The sequence below is a fragment of the Poecilia latipinna genome, unplaced genomic scaffold (assembly GCF_001443285.1).
Source record: "Poecilia latipinna isolate Pla-1442-1.1 unplaced genomic scaffold, P_latipinna-1.0 Scaffold554, whole genome shotgun sequence".
In the NCBI taxonomy this organism is placed as follows: Eukaryota; Metazoa; Chordata; class Actinopteri; order Cyprinodontiformes; family Poeciliidae; genus Poecilia; species Poecilia latipinna.
The window spans coordinates 60,900-79,513 of NW_015113170.1; the positions used below are offsets into that span (position 1 = coordinate 60,900).

Consider the following 18,614-nt stretch of genomic DNA (forward strand, 5'->3'; position numbering starts at 1 on the left):
CTTTATCAAAGTGTTTTTAGAACAACACAACACAATTATGCAGCACTAAATACAGGCAGCAGCTAAAAGCTAAATGTGCATCATATAAAACGTCTCTCTGTGGCAGCAGTCAGTATCTCTGCGCTAAGTTCTCCTAACGCTCCGGTGATGTAAAAATCGATGGGCAGGTCATCAGGTTTCCCTTGTTGGCTGCCCCTCTCCTTCCTGCTTGCAATTTAATAATACCCCTTTAAAGGCAGTGTTTAAGCCCCGCCGAGCAATTGTTTTGTCAATAAGACCTCCTTTTACGAACGTCTTAAAAGCCTGGACAGAGAGAGAGGGAGAGAGTTTGGAGGGAGAGTATTGAGAAGGAGCTGGCTGGACGAACGGTGATGCTGGCGAAGAGGGCGTGGTGAGGCGCGAGGGCATCTGCTGCTTATCGGGTTTCTGAAAGCATGGCTCGACACAAAACAGAGCCGACCGGGGGAGGCAGAGCAACAGAACAGACACAGATAAAGGAGGAGGAAACAAGAATGTGGAAAATTTGAGTTTACTTCTTCTAAAATGAACATGGGAACCCACTAAAAACCTTCCAGTGTGGCTTTATTGGTTCGATTGTAATTTGGCGGTGTCATCTTTGAGATTCTAGTAGTAGATTCTTGTCAAAAAAAAAAAATTGAGTAATGGTGATTTTCGAGTACATGCTGTAGGTTTGAGTTGGGAAGTAAAGAAATTAATTTTGAAAATGTAACATTCATCATTCGCTAAGCAGGAGAGAAAAGTTTTATTCTTATTTGAATGTCTGAAGGCAGAAAGTGTTTAGATTTCAATTTATGCTTAACAAACCACCTGATGTGTCATTTCTGCTATATAATGCTCAGTACATTAAAAGATGTTTAGAAAAAGCTGGTGAAAGGAGTTCCAAGTTTTTGAAAAAGACTACATTTATGGAAGGAAACCTATTTATCAATTTATTTTTTAAAACTTATATCAATACTTTGTTTGTAAACCCCATGAAAATGCATATCATCACCTTCCTAAAATAATGGCTTGAGTGAAAATCACAACCTCTTTCTTTCCAAAACATGTTTAAGTGAAAAAAGGAAAAAAAAAAACTTTTGGCAAAAACTGACAGCTGCTATTATTTTAGGAAGGTGACGAAATACAATTGTACTTATGCCTGCAGACATGTATAAATACAGAAAGTGTTTTGATTTTCTCTTTTTCTCCCTCCTGATAACAAACACTCTCAATATCTGATATTTTATGTGATTACTATATAATGCTCAGAATATCAAACCATGTTGAGAAAAAGAACAAAAAGTTGGTAAAAGGAGTTTCGATTCACTCCTCTTTTTTGAAAAAGACCAATTTTATGGAAGGAAACCGATTCATCTGCTCATATTTAACACTTATATCAATACTTTGATTGTACACCCTATAAAAAAAAAACGCATATACTGCTGGGCTTATGGATGTTCAGGTTCCTCCTTACAGACTTCTTGTCTACAAACATTGTGTTGCCAAGTACGTTTGGTTTTTGCCTTCAATATTAAATTATTAAAATAATCAGATTTACTGATTAAATCAGGCAGGAGCTCATAAACTATCCCAAGTCTGAGTGCTGTTGCTGCGGATAGCCTACAGTGCCGGTTATTGCCATAAAAAAAACTAAATAATCCAGGTCCAAGTGGTAAATAATGAAACAGTCAAATGTAGGAGAAAGAGAGGAAAACGGGTACAGTGAGACGAGTTGTGAGGCTCAGTGTGTTGACAGGCCAGAGAAAGGTAGATGCTGGAACTTGTTCACAGAAACTCTTCTAAGGTGTGTGTGTGTGTGTGTGTGTGTGTGTGTGCGTGCGTGCGTGCGTGCGTGCGCGCGTGCGTGTGTGTGTGTGTGTTTTAGAATTAGCAGGCCAAGTTTCAACCCATGCCCTGAAGCCTGTTTCGTACACTGCAGCTCCGTCAGGTTGCTTCACTCTGAAACTCTCTGACATTACAGCAGACACACACACACACACACACACACACACACACACACACACACACACACACACTTCAGATGTGACCTCACCCTCAGTTTTCCAGTGCAGGCTTAAGGTGCATGAACAATTTCAAAAACAATATTGGAATCTCTCAGTTGCTAGCAATAGCCCTTTACGAGAATCTTCGGCCTGTGCCGACACAACTCAATCTTTACTGTATTATGTCAACAGAAATCCGCGTGGTTGGTGTGTCGGTGCACAACCTTACACACACACACACACACACACACACACACACACACACACACACACACACACACACACAAATGGACACGCACACATGCAAAAGATGCACCCACTCCACTGAACGCCACCCCTCCTCCTCTTTCTTCCCCTCTCATCCCCATGTTTCTCTTACATCACAGCACGCCGCCTGAGGCCAAACCTGCATTTCTCTTCATTTGCCCCTCGCTCTTTTCTTTTTTTTTTTTTTTATTCCCTCTTCTTTTCTTCCCACTCCTCTCCTTTGCTTTTCAACCTCCTTTTATAGTGGGGAAGGGAGGGGGGCGGGGTAGTTCCAAAACATGAAAGGGTGACAGAATGTGAATGCCACGGTCTGTGTGGAAACCCACACGGTCGCCGTCGTACTCTCCGCCGTCCGTCGGCCGGGCGTTCTCAAGTTGACGTTTGCTGTGAAAAAGGAATCAGCGGGACACACGACAAAGTGTTTTGTAGCAACAAAGAAAAGACAAAAACTGGATGAAGGGATTACTTTCATTTTCTGCTAATGAATTTCGGGTGTTTTCCGACATGAAGACCTTGTTTCTGGTGAAATGAGGCCCCTCCAAGCCTCCGCTTAAACTACTGTGTCAGAATCTTATTTGCTGCTACTGTAAAAAAAAAAAAAAAGGTCATAATATGACGCTTGGGCCGTGTTGATTTTTCAATAAAACATTGCTGAGTTTGCACGGCCCATGCCAAGCTAGTGAGCATGTGGGGGAAAAAAATAACGATAAATTTTTTTGTGTCGGTCTGCTGACGGCGGATATTTGCTGCCCAAAAGAAAGAAAGAAAGAAAAAAAAAAAAGCTACCTTCACTTGTTTCTGAGCAGCAGTGAGGATCCCCCATGGTGAAAGCTGCTGCGAGCTGCTGGGGGAAGTGACACGCGCAGTGGCAGGATATGACACGGGCAGTATGGAGTGGGATTTAGGTCACCCAGTCCGTTTGCAGCAGTGCCCGTCGCAAGCCCCGTCAGCAATACAGCCTGTGTGTGTGGAGCTGCTGCTCTACACAGACATTCTTTTTTTTTTTTTTCTATTTGGAAACCGAAGAAGCGTGTAACAGATTCATTTTGTAACTAAGCGTATTTATATTTATAGTTAACCTCTCACACTGTAAATAAGGTGATACATATGTAATACTCACCCCTAAAGTAGCTCAAACGGAATAGAGCTCCACACGCATTCTCAGAGTGTGATGCGCATTCACGGTGGGAGCCACACAAACAGTTCGATCCAAGCCCGAAGGCTAGAGGACACAGGCTGGGTCCGCTGCGGTCGTGGAGCGGACAGCAGTGCTTGTTTCTGACCAGCACCAGGCCTCCAGCCATCCCTTTCTCTCTCCAGTATTGATGGACAAAGGTGGCTGAGTTCAACAGTGGCACAATGTGCCAGAAGTGAAGCAGGGACAAAGATGAAGGCTGAATCCTATTCGGTTGTGTTAAGCCCAGACTTAGTTTGGGACTTTGCTTTTAGCTCTTATTTTGAAGCAACAAAGGATAAGCAGAAAACCAGACATTGGTTAGGGTAATTTTCATGCTTCTAGTTAAGTTCTTTGCATAGTGAAATTCTCTTAAAGCCTCTAAAACAGTGTTTCTCAACCCTGGTCCTCATGCTCTGCATGTTTTAGATGTGCCTCTATTCCAGACCAGCTGATTCAAATGATTGCATGACCATCAAGTACTGCAGAAGCCTGTTAATCACCCAGAGAATACAATTCATGTGTGTGGCAGAAGGGAAATACCTAAAACATGCAGGACAGGGGGGTGGTGAGGACCAGAGTTGAGAAACGCTGCTCTAAAACATTCCCAACCTATTCCCATCTACCCTACTTTAGCCTCCCTATATAAACCCATTTTGCCACCTTTTCCATATCCTGCCCTTCATTCCTTCCCCTTTTCTGTTCTAGATTGCCCTCTCTATCCTACCTTATCCTGCCTTATTTTGATTTCTCTATCCTACCCTACTTTATCTTCCATACTCTCCCCTACTTTAGCCTCACTTTCTGACCATACTTTGCCCTCCCTGCTCTACATTCCTGACCCTACCCTATTATATTCCACTTTACTCTCCCCACCCTACTTTATACTGCGCCTCCCTCCTTATTCTACCATTCTTTACTCTTCCTACATAATTCAGTGCCATTTTGCCGTCCTAATGGCGAGGGGAGTAAATTTGATTCACTCAGAAAGAGGAGCTGGGGTCAGATTTGACCACTGCATCTCCTTTCAAATGTCTAAATCTCTGTCTTTATCCTTTTTTTTTTTTCTTTGTTACCATCGTTATCTTTGCGCCTGACTGAGTTTCATGCCACTTTCACTGTCTGTGTTTCCAAATTCCTTCTTTTGGCATGTCCCATTCAGATGTCAGCAGTGGCTGCAGAACCAGCTCTGTGAGAGTCGCTGAGTTCATGTGTGGTTTTCAAGTGGCAAATATTTCCTCTATTTGACTCTGTGAGGCACCTGGTTGCCATGGACACGCACATAAACAGACCGAGCTCCTCTCCAGTCCGTACGCCGCTTGCAGTGTGTGTGTGAGCGGCTTTGCCAGCCTGCAGCTCCACTCTGTAAAACCAGTTTTAGTGGTGGATTCATGGCCCCTTTAATGGACACTGGGCTCTTTAGGTAGTGGAGCAACAGGGACACTGTCTGTGCCCCGCACACGCATACATGCTCGCATTTTATGTGGGAGAAGCAAATGGAGATTAAGCGACCTTGTGTCTGTTTGCGGTCCAAAGCTCCAGTTGAACTTCACACAGTTTCTCCTGAGTTCCCTCCCCTCACCTCCATATGTGACCCTGTTAATCCACCTCATGTTTTTAGAAGCTGGAACCGAAAAAGCCCCTTCCATGTACTCGCCGGGTTTGTGTGTGTCAGTGTCCGTGGGTGTGTCGCCACATAGCTGCGAATGCGTTTGGAGATGGTTCAGGACGTATTCGCCTGCCAATAAAGCCTTGTAAGTTGCGCTGACTCCAAACACAGGCCTCTTGTCTCATAACATATTAGGTGCAGTCTCGCAGCGCTCCGTCTTTGTCTTCTGACTCCTAAATGACCTCACTCTACATGAACCTCTCCAGCGTTTCTCCGTCCATATGGTTTCAAACCTCCAGGCGTGTGTTTTTGCATCCTTCACAGCCTAATGCAGAGGTAATGAGCACTTGGCTGCACCTTTTTTTTTTTTTTCTCCTCAGAGAACTGATGCAAACTGACGCTTTCTATAGGCGGCGGTCAGGACAGCAGACTGAGTAATGTGTTGCATGTTTTGTGTAGGAGTCTCAGATGTTTGATCTCTAGCGCCGTACGGTTTGTTATAAAACCCACACGTATAATTACAAATCCTTAAACCACGGAATTTTATTGAGGGACGTAAAGGCGAAGGGGGCCGAATACAACTCCACAGTTATTACTAGTTGTAAACAAATCCTGAAAAGCAAATTTGATCCAACTTCCCCTACAATTAGCTACTGCTTTGAGTTGATCTCATGCATAAAATCCAAATGAGCTTCGTTAGGTTTGTGATTGGCTGTGAATACTTTAGCAAGGCGCTGCGATTGGTCCAAAAAGTTCTGAGGGGAGAAGAAAGAAAAAAAAAAAGTGAGAATGAGGAAAACTTTCCAACAAGCAAGAGCACGCAGCCGCGTTGTTCGTCTGTAACAAGGCATGTAGGTGTTTGTACTTGCTGAAAGCTGTGCAGACAAATTAGGGACGGTGCGTAATCTTTTGACTCAGTGCTAAATATGGTTTGCTAATGAATAGTTGCAGCTTTCTTTTTTTTTCTCTCCCTCTACCAAATCCGCATCTAAGCTGAAAGCTTAAAATTCTTCAAAACCAGTGGTTCTTATCTTGCGCTCAGGTTTTCCACAAATGCCCCCAGGACGCTCAGCCAAGGTGGGCACGGTTTGATTGATACAGACTGGGGAAGAAAACGTATTCATTAGCCGATAATGCATTTTGTTTTCACACATTTCCAAGGGGGGGAGGATTAAGTTGAGATAAGGAAATGCAGGTAGGCATCATTTTTAGGAGGTTTTACTGCACAGGAAAACAACAGCAGGAAGAACATCTATGCTTACGCCAAGGCAAAGAGATCCACATATAAAAATAAGCTGTGAAACATGCAAAGGGCCCCAGTGAAAGTTTTGTTGAGTCACCTTTGGCTCCAATCATAACTTGGAGTACGGCTCCACCAGCTCTCTACATCTTTGTCTTTTAAAAATAAACCTTTTTCCAGTTTTTCACAGTTAATTTAGGACTGGGCTTTCGTTGGATTGTAATTCTGACTTTATGTTTACATCTAACATTCTGTTAGAAGGTGAACCTCTGCAGGATTTGACAGTTTTCACTACTTTTTCAGAAATGCTCTAGATTTAGATCTACTGATTTTCCTACCAGCTCCCATTATGGCACAATACTGCCACCACCGTGTTTCACCGCGATGGTGTGTTGGCGTTCCTCGACAAAAATTGTTTTGTGCATCTGTACTGAGGGTGTTTGCTAATTGAGAGACTTCTGAGAGACTTCTTAAAGGAATTTCTTGCATTTGATTTTATTTATTTAGTAAAAGAGTTGGAACATATAGGCAGCCCACACTAGAAAAGGAAAGCATTTTCAGTCCACTTTACAAGAATAGAATAAAATAGAATAGAAACAGCCTTTATTGTCCTATAAAGGGGAAATTCATGTGTAACAAATCTGGAACAAACTTCCAGAAAACTGCTAAACAGTCGAAACACCGAGTTCTTTTAAATCGAACCTAAAAACTGATCTGTTTAGAGTTGCTTTCGACCCGCAATTAATCAACATACTTGAAGTGCGTTAATGATTTTTATGATGGCACACGACAAAATCCAATGTTGGTCGTATTTGTCAGTATTTGTGCTTTATGATGTTTTATATGATGTAAAGTGCGTTGAACTGCCTTGATGCTGAAATGCACAACACAAATCAACTTGATTAAACAGCAGAAACAGATATAAAGGTTCACACAAAAAGTTCTTAGTGTTAAAAACAATATTAAAAAAAATACTGTGCAGTTATTAAAAATATAAATATTGGATGTGTAACCAAGTTGAGTCGCTTTTCCAAAAAATGTACATAACTTGTATTGAACATCGAAAAAGACAGACTGTTTACAACACAGAATATCGGTGCAGAGTTTACTACTTTGCTCTAGTCTGTCATGCAAAAACCCAGTAATGTGGAAAAGTTCAAGAAGTGTGAATACTCCAACGAGGCGCGCATAAACAACATAAATTCACTCTCGCTCCTAAAGTAAACAAGTAAATCCCAGATCCTTGTTTCCACTTGTGTTTATCCTTCGTGTTCGCTTGGACGGGGACGTTCGGCTTTGTGCAGGCGGTCGATGTCAGTTAACATAAACTAATCTGGTTCATTCAGCAGGACGAGGGAGTGCTGCTGCGAAGGGAGGATCAAGCCGACTTGTCAGCCGGGGAGAGAAACTCATAACTGCACTTCCATCACACGCCCACAAGCAAGCATGCCTCCAAACTTCCACAAAATGCATGCAGCTTTTCTACAAAATCACGTTAGGCCTACAGTCAGGGCCACGATTTATTAGTAGCGCGACTGTGCCACCGGCGTGTGGAGGAAGGATACGGGGGCCGGGGCGTTAATTGTGGTTTTGAGGCAGACAATTGATGCTAGGAAGCGCAGTGACAACCTGATGATAAGTACACGGCTACCTGTCAGAGCTTGCTTTTTTTCCCTTTGTTGCATATTAAATCAAACTGATTGGCAGGTAGGAGGAGTGTGTTTGTGTGTGTGTGTGTGTGTGTGTGTGTGTGTGTGTGTGTGTGTGTGTGTGTGGTTGCAGAGTTATTTTAAGCGGCTCTCGGATATGAATATGCATGTCAGACTCTCTGTTGGCGCGCGCCGAAATGTGCCGACTGCTTCAGAATGAATGGAGCCGATCCCGAAATATCCAGCTGTGCTGCAAAACGTGGGGAGTTTGTGCAGGCCGCATGAGTGTGCAGAAATTGTCTCAGGTTACTAACTGGTGAGTGAGCGCCGAGGACGCAGCGCTCGGCTCGTGTGTGTGTGTGCGCGCACGTGTGTGTTTGTGTGTTTCAGTCTCGTCTTACTGGCGTAATAGCCGGTTGTGGGCTCAGGAGACGTGTGACGACGTGCGCCGCAGATCCCGAGGAAATGCGCTTGAATTTAAATCAATGAGCTCGCAGAGTAACCTTTTGTGTATCCAATCTGCATCTTTCCAACGCTCGTTATTAAATTATTCCCTAATTGGTCACGCAACAAAGGCAGCTGATGAAAAAGACAATTTCTTGCTTTTAATTGGGCATTTCACATGCGCTTTGCATACACCTGTGTGCAGCTGACTCGACTCGGTATGTCTGTGCATCTTTGTGTGTGTGTGTGTGTGTGTGTGTGTGTGTGTGTGTAATCAGAATGGGACATTAGCAAGGGCTTGGCAGACGCCGTCGCAATCAGTTCCACTCTTCCCAGTGAAGGAGGGAGAAAAGGTTGGTGAATTAATCGTTATATTAGAAGTGTTCGGTCCTCATAACTCTTGAACTTTTGCACATTTTGTCACACCACAACCTCAACCTTCAATGTAGTTTATCAGAGTAACGCATAATTGTGAAGTGGAATAAAAAATGATGCGTTATTTTTAAAGATTAAAACCCTAACTGTCATTCATGTAAGTGTTTTTGGGATGGCAGCTAAGGGGGGTTTAAAGATCTGAAAAGTGTGGCGTGTATTTGTTGTTCAAACCCTTTTGCTCTGATGCCGATAAAAAATAGCATTCCAAATCCACCTAATTTGTCTAAACCAATGAAGGGGAAGAGAAAATGAAAAAAAAACTTTCAATGTCCTAAACACAGTGGTGGCAGCATCATGCTGTGTGGAAGGCGTCCTTTGGCAAAGACAAGGAAGGTGATTAGATGGTTACGCTTTAAAACAAGATGCCCAACTAAACACTCCTTGCAAACAAAGAATTTTCAAATATCAGTCTGTAGATGTACATATCTTGAAAACCATACGTTTGTGAGTAGTCTGCATCACATTCCATCAACAAGACAGTTCAAAGTACTTTACATCATAAAAACATAATACAATCACCGATTATGAAACAAATATTTTGTCAAATGTCATTATCAAAACCATCAGTACACATCAAGTATGTCAAACAATGTTCCAGATACTACTAATCAAAGGAAACTGAACTGATTTAAAGGAACTCGGTGTTTCAGCTGTTTTGCAGTTTTCCTGATGTGTGTTCCAGATTTGTGGTGCATAGAAGCTGAATGCTGCTTCTCTGTGTTTGGTTCTGGTTCTGGACATGCAGAGCAGAACCGGTACTCGAAGACCTGAGAGGTCTGGAAGGTTGCTACGACAACGGTAGATCTTTAATGTATTGTGGTAATGAGCCATTCAGTGATTTATAAACTAACAGAAGTCATTTGAGGCCTCTGAGCTACATGAAGCCAGAGGAAGGACTTCAGATTTGGGGTGATGTTTTCTACCCTCCTGGTTCTAGTGAGAACACGATCAGCAGGGTTCTGACTGACCTGTTGCAGTAATGAACAGTGTGAACCACTTTAGTTTGATCTGTTCCATAAACAGATGAAAATGCAGGAGGATTTTTTACCATGAGTGAATGTGAAAAAGTTAAAGCGGCATGAATACTTTTACAAACCCTTTGTGTATAACGTTGGATACAGACACAATAAATCCAACCCAGTCTCTCAACAACAGTTCAGTGGTTCTGGTTCTGGTTCTGGCATCTGGTTGGCATGTTTTTGGATCCACTGTTCCGTCGGTTCATTCGTATGTCAAACATGTGCGTCCCTGGTTGGACTCCAACTCCTGACCTCTGATGGCATTCAGAGTGTGATGGATTCCCCGACCTTCGCAAGTCGTCTTCCCTCTTCCGTGTTTTTTTTTTTAACCCAACTTTATGCGTACTGCCAGCGGCGGCGTGTCACGCCAAAATAGCCCGGCCATTGTCGCCCAGTCGCCAGGCGGGATAGTGAAGCTCATTGTGTTGGATGGGAGGCCGGGGAGTGAGCAGGCCATAAACACCGGCCCTGTAGCACCCGGGGGGTCGCGCAAAGGTGAAGCTTCACTCTGGTTTTCTTTTCTCTCTCCCCTCCTCTTCTTCTTCACTCTTTCATCTTCTCTTCCAGTCTTTCTCTGCGACGGCTTATTAACGGGCACAGCAAGAGTGTCTGGTTTGCAGAGCCCCTTGCTTTTTCTTTTTTCACCCCCTCAGACGTTCTCACTCCTCCTATTCTCTTTCTCTCCATCTCTCCATTCCCTCGGCTGCTATTAAGAGAGGCATTTTATCCTTTGTTCCAGGCCCCATGGTGCATCTGGCCGCAGATACAGGGACGAAAGGGACAGGAAACCGGCATGGGTTTCTGAGAGGCGGAGGGAGTGTGCAGGGTCAGACTGTAGATTCGTTGCTAAGGGAGTCGGCTTGCCATTTTCCACCGTAAAGGATGATAAGCAAGAGCCAGCTGGAGGAGGAAGCAGATACAGATAGGCAGAGCCGAACTTGCTCAAGAGTTGCGAGCCCAACGCAATAAAATGTTTAGTTCTTAGAACTGACGTCGAGTTTCGAGCTGATTGCCTAACTTTCCACGCAAGACGTAAAGAGGAAGGAAAAGAAGGGGCAAAGCAGAGCGAGAACAGATGCAAGGAGACATTGGGGAACGTCAAGAAGAAGAAGAGGTCAATCCTTAGCCAGCGCTGGCCTCAGGATGACCTCGTCCCTTCTGCGAAGGGTTTGAAGTGCAGAGGAGAAGAGAGTTAAAGGAATGCTCAGGCCTCCCTCAACCCTCTTTACCCTCGCTCCTCCTCCTCCGCCTTCCATATCTTCCTCACCCCCCCAGCAAAAACAGGGTAACGGTTGGTGGGGAGAGGGACAAGAGAGAGAGAGCAAGCATTGGTGATAAAACTCCAGACGTTCCCTCATTTGATGGTGCTCTGCCATGTCAGTGCATTCTTGCATTCCTCCCTTTTCTTTTTAGATTTCTTTCTCCTCTCTCCTTTGAAATTCCATATCGGCAAATGTAGCAAATATAGAAGGAAAACTGCTACCAGCTCCACTTCCAATTATGTTGTTTTTGCTTCTATTCACAAGAAGTGTTTCTGAGGCAGCTTAAACGCAGCAAAACCACAAAGATCTTTTTTTGGTCTAGTTTCTAGAGTAAGTATCTTTGTACACTTCAAGTAACTTTTCAGCAAGAAATAGGAGCTTGTTTTTAGTAAATAATTTCATAATATTGATAAAGTGTTGGCAGATTATTTCACTTCTATCAAGACATTTTTCCCATGTTATAAGTGAAATGATCTGTAAAACGAACTAATACTTCTTCATCATTATCAAGTAATTATTGACTTAAAACAAGCTCTATATCTTCCTGAAAAGTGACATATAAGCCAGATTTGTCTTTGTTTTTTAAGGATACTAAGGCATTTGTATTAGAAATTGGACCAGAAATACTTGGTAAGAGTTTGTGTTTTTGCAATAAAGGACATAACAGTTGTAAAGAAAATACCAGCAAACAATAAGGCTGTTAATCGTTCTTTTTTACTGTCTCGCGTTGCCATCCTCTGTCTCCCTAATTCCCTGCAGGTCCGTCTTCAAACCATAAAACCGAGGAGGAACACAAAAGCACTTCTGATGAGGGAATATTAAAGAAATTTAAAGCAAGGGAGTTCCCCTCGCTCTTCGGGGTCCAAACAGATGCGGCATGTTTGCGTCCCTTTGTCTCCTTCCTCCCCTTCTCGCCCATACCCTGAGCTCATAAACGTTTCATTTTCCAGCTTTTTAAAAAGTCTCCCACTACCATTGTTCCCCCCCTTAAGTTCGGTTTATGCCCCCTCCCCTCCCCTTTCAGAGATGAAACAGAAGTGTCCGGTCGGGCAACAGCAGGAACACATAAATCAAGTCAGAAGCCCCCCGAGAGTCCTCTCTCCTTGGGGTCATTATAGGCCAAGGGGTCATTTCAGAAGGGGTTAGGCTGACAGAGGCCAGATCGGTCCCTATGTGAACATGCACAATTAATAGGTGTGAATACATCCAGGAGAGGCATTAACTCTGTGTGTGATAAAAGTGCAAGAAACTGTTTTAAAAATGAGTTTGTGTTTGTTTGTGTTGCCTCTTTGGGGTGTTTTTCAGTGTCATGATGTTTTCTGAAGACCAGTAAGACTAAAGGTGACCAAGTCCCAGTTTTAGTGTCACAATGTTGTTGTTTTTTACGAGTTATCGTTTCTGACTTTTCTCTCCCTTTTTTTACCAAAAACTGGATGACAAAAGTCTTCAGTTTGGTGATTTGGTCCCAACTAGCCATTTTTTTGAAGGACGACTTTTTTTCATAGAAACTTCACAATTCATTTTATTTGTTGTTTCTGTTGTATTATTTTGGATATTTAAAATGTCTTCCAGTTCCATTGTTTATTGATCTTTGAGACTGTGTTCTTGCACTATTATGCCATTACTGTAATATTACTTGGAAATCGTCTCACAGCAACAATATTATCGTTTATCGCAATAATGCCTGGGACAATTTATCATCCAGCAAAATTTATTTGTATCTTACCAGGTCCAGTTGTACTTTTTATGTCTTCAAGACTTCTTCTGATACAATCCCTTACTTTCTTTAGAAGCAATAGTCCTTACAGGCAGCAAAAGCCCAACCAGATTCCTGGGGTTAAGGGTTAGAGGTAAGGTGTGAAAGAGTTGAGTTATGTACTGACAATGGCTAAGTTCAGGGTGATGTTGGGGTTAGGCACTAATGGAGTAACAAAAAAAAAAAAAATGAACAGAGTTCAAGACCGTGTCCTATTAAGGACAGAAATACCAATGGTTTGATTGTGCACTTTTACAGGAGGTCATGAAGAGGTTAGTGCACAAAAACCGCACAGACTAAAAGAAGTAACACACGGTCACCTGTCACTGGATAAAAACAATGCCTCTCACCAGAGGCAACGTGCCACGCGTCTCCGTCAGCAACACCCCGCCGTGTTCGAAGCCGAGCGTGTTAAACCGTCAGCAATATCAGCCCGTCGGGAGGCGGATAAAAAGAGACGGGTCGCAATGTTTCCAGACAGGCACAGAGAGAAGATCCTGCCTCCACAAAGACCCCAGTGTTCAGGCTGACTCTTGATTTTTTTTTTTTTTTTTTTTTTTTTTTTTTTTTTTAGGCAGGTTTCCACAAGTTCTGGAGTCCCTGACTGTTCAAAGACAACTATTTTAATAACTGAGGCAGTTAAGATGTGACTTTCGCTGTTGCTCTGCAGCAGCTTTACTGGGGCTCAGCGTCACTTATGGGAGAATAATTACTCCTTATCACTGTTATGGTTTTCTAAAGAGAAAAAGGCGACTTTGGAAATGTGGTGGTTTTTGTGCTGCCTGCCAAGATCTTCTGGGTATTAGTCAGCATTTTTCCCCCCCTTAATCTTGTTTTGAGTAAAGCTCTGACTGTGTTTCTGTGTTTTTGTCTCCTCTCCTTCCTTTTCTCTCCTCCTCCCCTCCGTCCCTCCCTCACCCCCCGCTCTCTGCAGGTTCATTAATGCGCGGAGGAGAATAGTGCAGCCCATGATCGACCAGTCAAACCGTGCAGGCAAGTCTCCTATAGTTACTGTTTTCAAGTCGCACAGGCTTAAGCCAGCCCGAGTCCATGCACCCAGAGGCCTCTCAGTGGGTAAATACGGGACTGATGCGCCCTTCTTGGAATGTCCAAATCCTTCAGGGAATTCCCCCCCTTCCCTCTGTACTGACCAATAAAGTTAAAAGGCGAAATATCTCGACATTAACAGCAACCATTAATCAACCGTGATGTGCCATGTGGAGTGAAAAAGTAAAGTATTCACCTCTTTGCCAATTTGTAACCCTACTTTGTACCCGCATGTTGGCCTTTCCTACAATTTGCCAACAATTTGGACAAGTCCTGACGTCAGATTTACCCATGGATGACAAACTAGGTACAAATTGATACATGGCTTGCACGAAACGTTCCTATGGTGGCTTTGAATTGATTTGTGGTCAGGACAAAAACAACTCCAAGATGGGTACAAAATCCCAGCATTGGAGACGACTAAAGCTGCCAAAGTATGAAATGGCAAAGCGGCGAAACGACCAGCTCTCATTAATGATGAGAGACTTTTTTTTTCTTGTTATCCTGCTCACAAAGCTAGCTGTGTTCTCAGAATAGTTTGTTCTTAACCCCTTCCTGCCCCTTTTCACCAAACAGGTACAAAGTAAAAAAAAAAGAAAAAAAGAAAAACAAATCCTCCACCAAGGCTCAAACTATAACCTAGAGAGACCTACGCCCGTTTCTTTTTTTGGTTTGACCGCTGATTGGCTTTTTTGGCTCTGGGCCTGTTTTTACCCCCACCCCTTCCACCCCGCAACTCCCAACTCCTTTAAACACCCTCCCTCCACTCTATTTGCGGCTGTTTTAGGGAGCAAGGGGGGAAGGAGTGAGCAGTCCCCCTGGTGCATGGCTTGGTTTTGGACTGCTGTAAACTTTATTACCTGTAATAGGGGTGAGAGGTCATGGTGGCATTAAGGGAGAGGGTAGGGTGGTTGGGGGGGGGTAGTAAAGTTCAAAGGCATTCAGTGGGGCCGAGGTCCTGCTTTTGCTTGACTGGCCGCCAAACGGCCTAAATCGAAGGTAAGTGGCTTTCTATGGGAGCAGAACAATGGAGGGGTGCAGAAAATAAGGAACCGGATCGGGTTGCACATATTCTTGCTGCTCAGTTTTAGTCCGTATTTATAAGATAAAGTATTAAGATAGGAGCAGATTCTGGGACCAATCAGTAAGAATGAACTTTTGTTGAAAACCGGATCGGGCCTCAACCTGGATCTCATTTTGCTCCTTTGATCGTATGTATAATTATACATCGGGGGGCAGCAACGGTTTACGTTAAAAGCATTGCTGTATTACGTGCCAACGTGTCTTTTATTAAATATCTATTGGAGTGGCTGGACATGTCAAGCGGGACAGTCAAAATGAAATCACTGAAATGTTTTGGATTTACAAAATGAAATTTGAAATGTTCCCGCATGTGACATTTAAAATCTACCTGTTGGCTGCTTCAGCAGGCAAATAAGATTACATTTAAATCTGGATTTGGGCAAAGAATCTTGCCACATAGACTTTTACTAGCCTTTATGAAAGAATTCACCCCCCTTGAAACTTTTTTATATTTTCTCTGGTTATAATCTCACATTTGAATGATTGAAATTTCACATGGTAGACCAATACAATGTAAAACAGTGAAACGGAAAGAACGGGATATAGAGTTGTCAGGTTTCAAATGTGCACCCCTTTACTCATATGCCCCTAAATAAGATCTGGTGTAATAATTTGTCTTCAAAAGTCTCTTTATTACTAAATAAGAGTCCACATGTTTAATAACCCTTCGCTGTCATGACGACATTGGTGTCCTCGTTGACCCATTTGACGTTTCCTCTACAAATTTTTGCAAAACTTTGAGTATACCGCTAATGCAAGAAAAAAACCCCACACAACTTTACAACCTCAGTGTTTTCATTAAATAAGAAACCAAATTAAAATCACAATACTCAAACTGTATTAATTGTCATTTCAGCGTAAATAAAAAGTAGCTTTCCTTAGTGCAGACAGGGAAGTCTAAATACAATCTGGAAAACTAGCTTCCCATCGATCCACCTCTTTGTGTTGGTCTTTCAAATAATTAAAATAAATATATTACATTTTTGGTGACACATATGACTTCTCGACTGTTTTCAGAGCTTCTGGCCCCATGGCAGAATCCTGCAGTCTTGACATTTAGATAGAACTCAACATAAGCATCAAAATAAAATTTCACCAAGTCAATCCCTCAAACTAAAGTCGGTCCGTGTCTTAAATGTTCCATAGCGTAGATTAAACTCTCATTCTGATCCCTGTTAGAGCATTTATCTGCGTTAAAGTCCACCAGGGGCTTACAGCGGACAGCTAGCCGTAGCAGCATGGAGCAGAGTGACGTGGAAAGGCAGCAGAGTCTTCCTGTGCGTGCACCAGCCAACAGATGATCCCGCACCGTCCACTGAGCTTTAATTAAAAGGACTAATTGACCACTCTGCTCCCTCCCACCGGTCCCTCCTTCCCTCCCTCCCTCTTCTTCTCCCGCATCCACAGTAAGTCAAGGAGCTCCTTACAATCCAGATGGCCAGCCAATGGGTGGCTTCGTCATGGACGGCCAGCAGCACATGGGAATCAGACCACCTGGTATGGCTTTCTCTGCGTGTCTGTCCTTTTCTTCACTCTGTTGTTCCTCCTATCTGTCTTCAGTCTGTTCCTGCGGGTTTCTTTGGCTCGCTTCCACCCATTTTCCTCCCAACATCACCTCGCCCTCGTCAACCTTTGTGTCCTCCTCTGCGTTTCTTCAGACGTAGATGTGTTCTTCGGCCATGTTGATGTTTAATTTCATCTTCACGCTGACAGAAAAGCTCTTATTGTGAACTTTTGCAGTCGCTGCTTGTTGCTTTGGGTAGAAACAGCAGGATGTCCACTCCCAAAAACACTTAGAAAGATATGCACACACACACACACACACACACACACACCGTTTCCTCCCCCTCCTTCCTGGATACACCAGAACAGGTGTGCTCAATCACATTACACCACCATCCTCCTCCTCCTCACTCCCACTCCCCTTAAAACTCAGTCCCTCTCTCACGCCATCAGCTTTAATCCCAGAGTTTGTCCTTAAGCTCTTCTTCTCCTCCTCTATCCCCTGTTTTCTGTGATTCTCTCTCAAGTCTGCAACCCAATCTCAGCCTCCACTCGAAGTCAGCAGGTTTAGATAAACTGCCGGCCGACTTAACCACCCTGCACCCCACCTCAAAACACTTCCACACACCTCTCCCAGCCAAATCCACGGGGCTTTGTTGCCATGCTGTCTGTCAAATTAGCTTCATAGTGAAACCACACTGTTGCTAAGTGCGGTCTGCTTTGAACAATTTCCTGTTTGAAGTAATCAACAGTAAATTTGTACACAGTCAGCCAGAGGCTACACATTTTTAATTTTTACGTTTCCTCTTTGTGTCCTCCAGGGCCGATGGGTGGAATGGGCATGAACATGGGCATGGAAGGTCAGTGGCACTACATGTAGCCCTACCCGAGTCTGACCAATCACAACGCAATGGGGGATGTAAGTAGACGCTTAAACAAACTGATTTTAGACTGATGTAGTCCTTTTTCTTACACTCTTCAGGTGTGAGTGGCATCTGAAGGTGTTTTCACACCTGATGGTCCTGTAGACTTGGTTCGGCTGGCGACCAAAGTCGCTGTTACGTATTCAGCTGCAGTGGTTCATTGTGTCAAACAAGCCAAGCAGTTTCAAAAGCCTGTTAACCTCTTCGCCAGTAGCAGCGCTGCACCAACAACTGAAGAAGGAAAAGACACAAAAACTTTTGAAGATCCAGTGAGCGCACCTTCCTTCTTCTCGGAATCTAAACTAAAATGGAGAAGCGTCAGATTTTAGCATTCAATTTACATTTTTCCCCATTGTACTCAAATTGGGGGTAGTTTTTTTTTTAATTCAAGGTTACGCTGCTAATAAAAATTAAATGTATTGTGATTAGTTTCATTGAGGTCTACGTATTTCTACGCATATTTATCAGGGCACCAAAAATCGTATACTTTTTTATATATGTGCTGTGGGAGCAGAAGTGACGTCACACTGTGTGAGAGAGGTTTGAAGAAAACCTCTCTAAAACAGGTGTTAGATATAAAACAAAGACAAAATGACTTTTGTTTCAGATTATGTGTTAGCATTTTATGTTACTCGTTAGCACAGCTAGCACACCGGGAAGTGATCTGTTCCTTCACGTTGAGATTTCCAAAAAGGTTGCCAAAGTTGCTTTTGCTTTTTTGCAGCCTAATTAGGATTTTTGGCACAAAATATACCCTCTTTTTAAACTCTTCTTACATTTGTGTGCTTCCTTCCTACTTAAACTTTAGACACTTTCAGTGATACTGAAAATAACATTCGTTTGTGTTTGAATGTTTCCACATTCAAACCTGAAACCTGAAGCAACCGAAGTTGATTTTTCTTCGTGTCTGGATGGGCTTTAGATACAAACATTCTCTTGTTCTCCACCAAGCGGATTTCCACTGTAGTTTTTTCTTCGGCGTTCCCACCCTCAGTGTGGTGATAAGAGCCTTTGATCTCATCCATGTAACTCTTTGTGTACGTTCTGTCGCTGTGTGTCGTTGTCACACGTCCAAAAGCTACAAAATCAAACAGGAGAAGCTAAAAACCAAAAAAAAAAAAAAAAAAAAAAAAGGGAAGGGGGAATTAATATAGGGGGTTAAAAAAACCCGAGGGAAAAAAATTTATTAAAGGACGGTTT

At 43.1% G+C, this 18,614-nt stretch overlaps 1 protein-coding gene across 1 annotated transcript in view; it reads left to right on the top strand.

The window, feature by feature from the left end:
- Nucleotides 1–18,614, top strand: part of LOC106953003 (homeobox protein Meis1-like) — a 60,546-nt gene that overhangs the window by 30,797 nt on the left and 11,135 nt on the right. Inside the window, exons 4-6 of the mRNA XM_015041483.1 lie at nucleotides 13,793–13,851; nucleotides 16,396–16,485; nucleotides 17,313–17,410. Coding sequence (XP_014896969.1) covers nucleotides 13,793–13,851; nucleotides 16,396–16,485; nucleotides 17,313–17,371 — 208 coding nt within the window. The 3' untranslated portion in view covers nucleotides 17,372–17,410. The remainder of the gene's footprint in view (nucleotides 1–13,792; nucleotides 13,852–16,395; nucleotides 16,486–17,312; nucleotides 17,411–18,614) is intronic.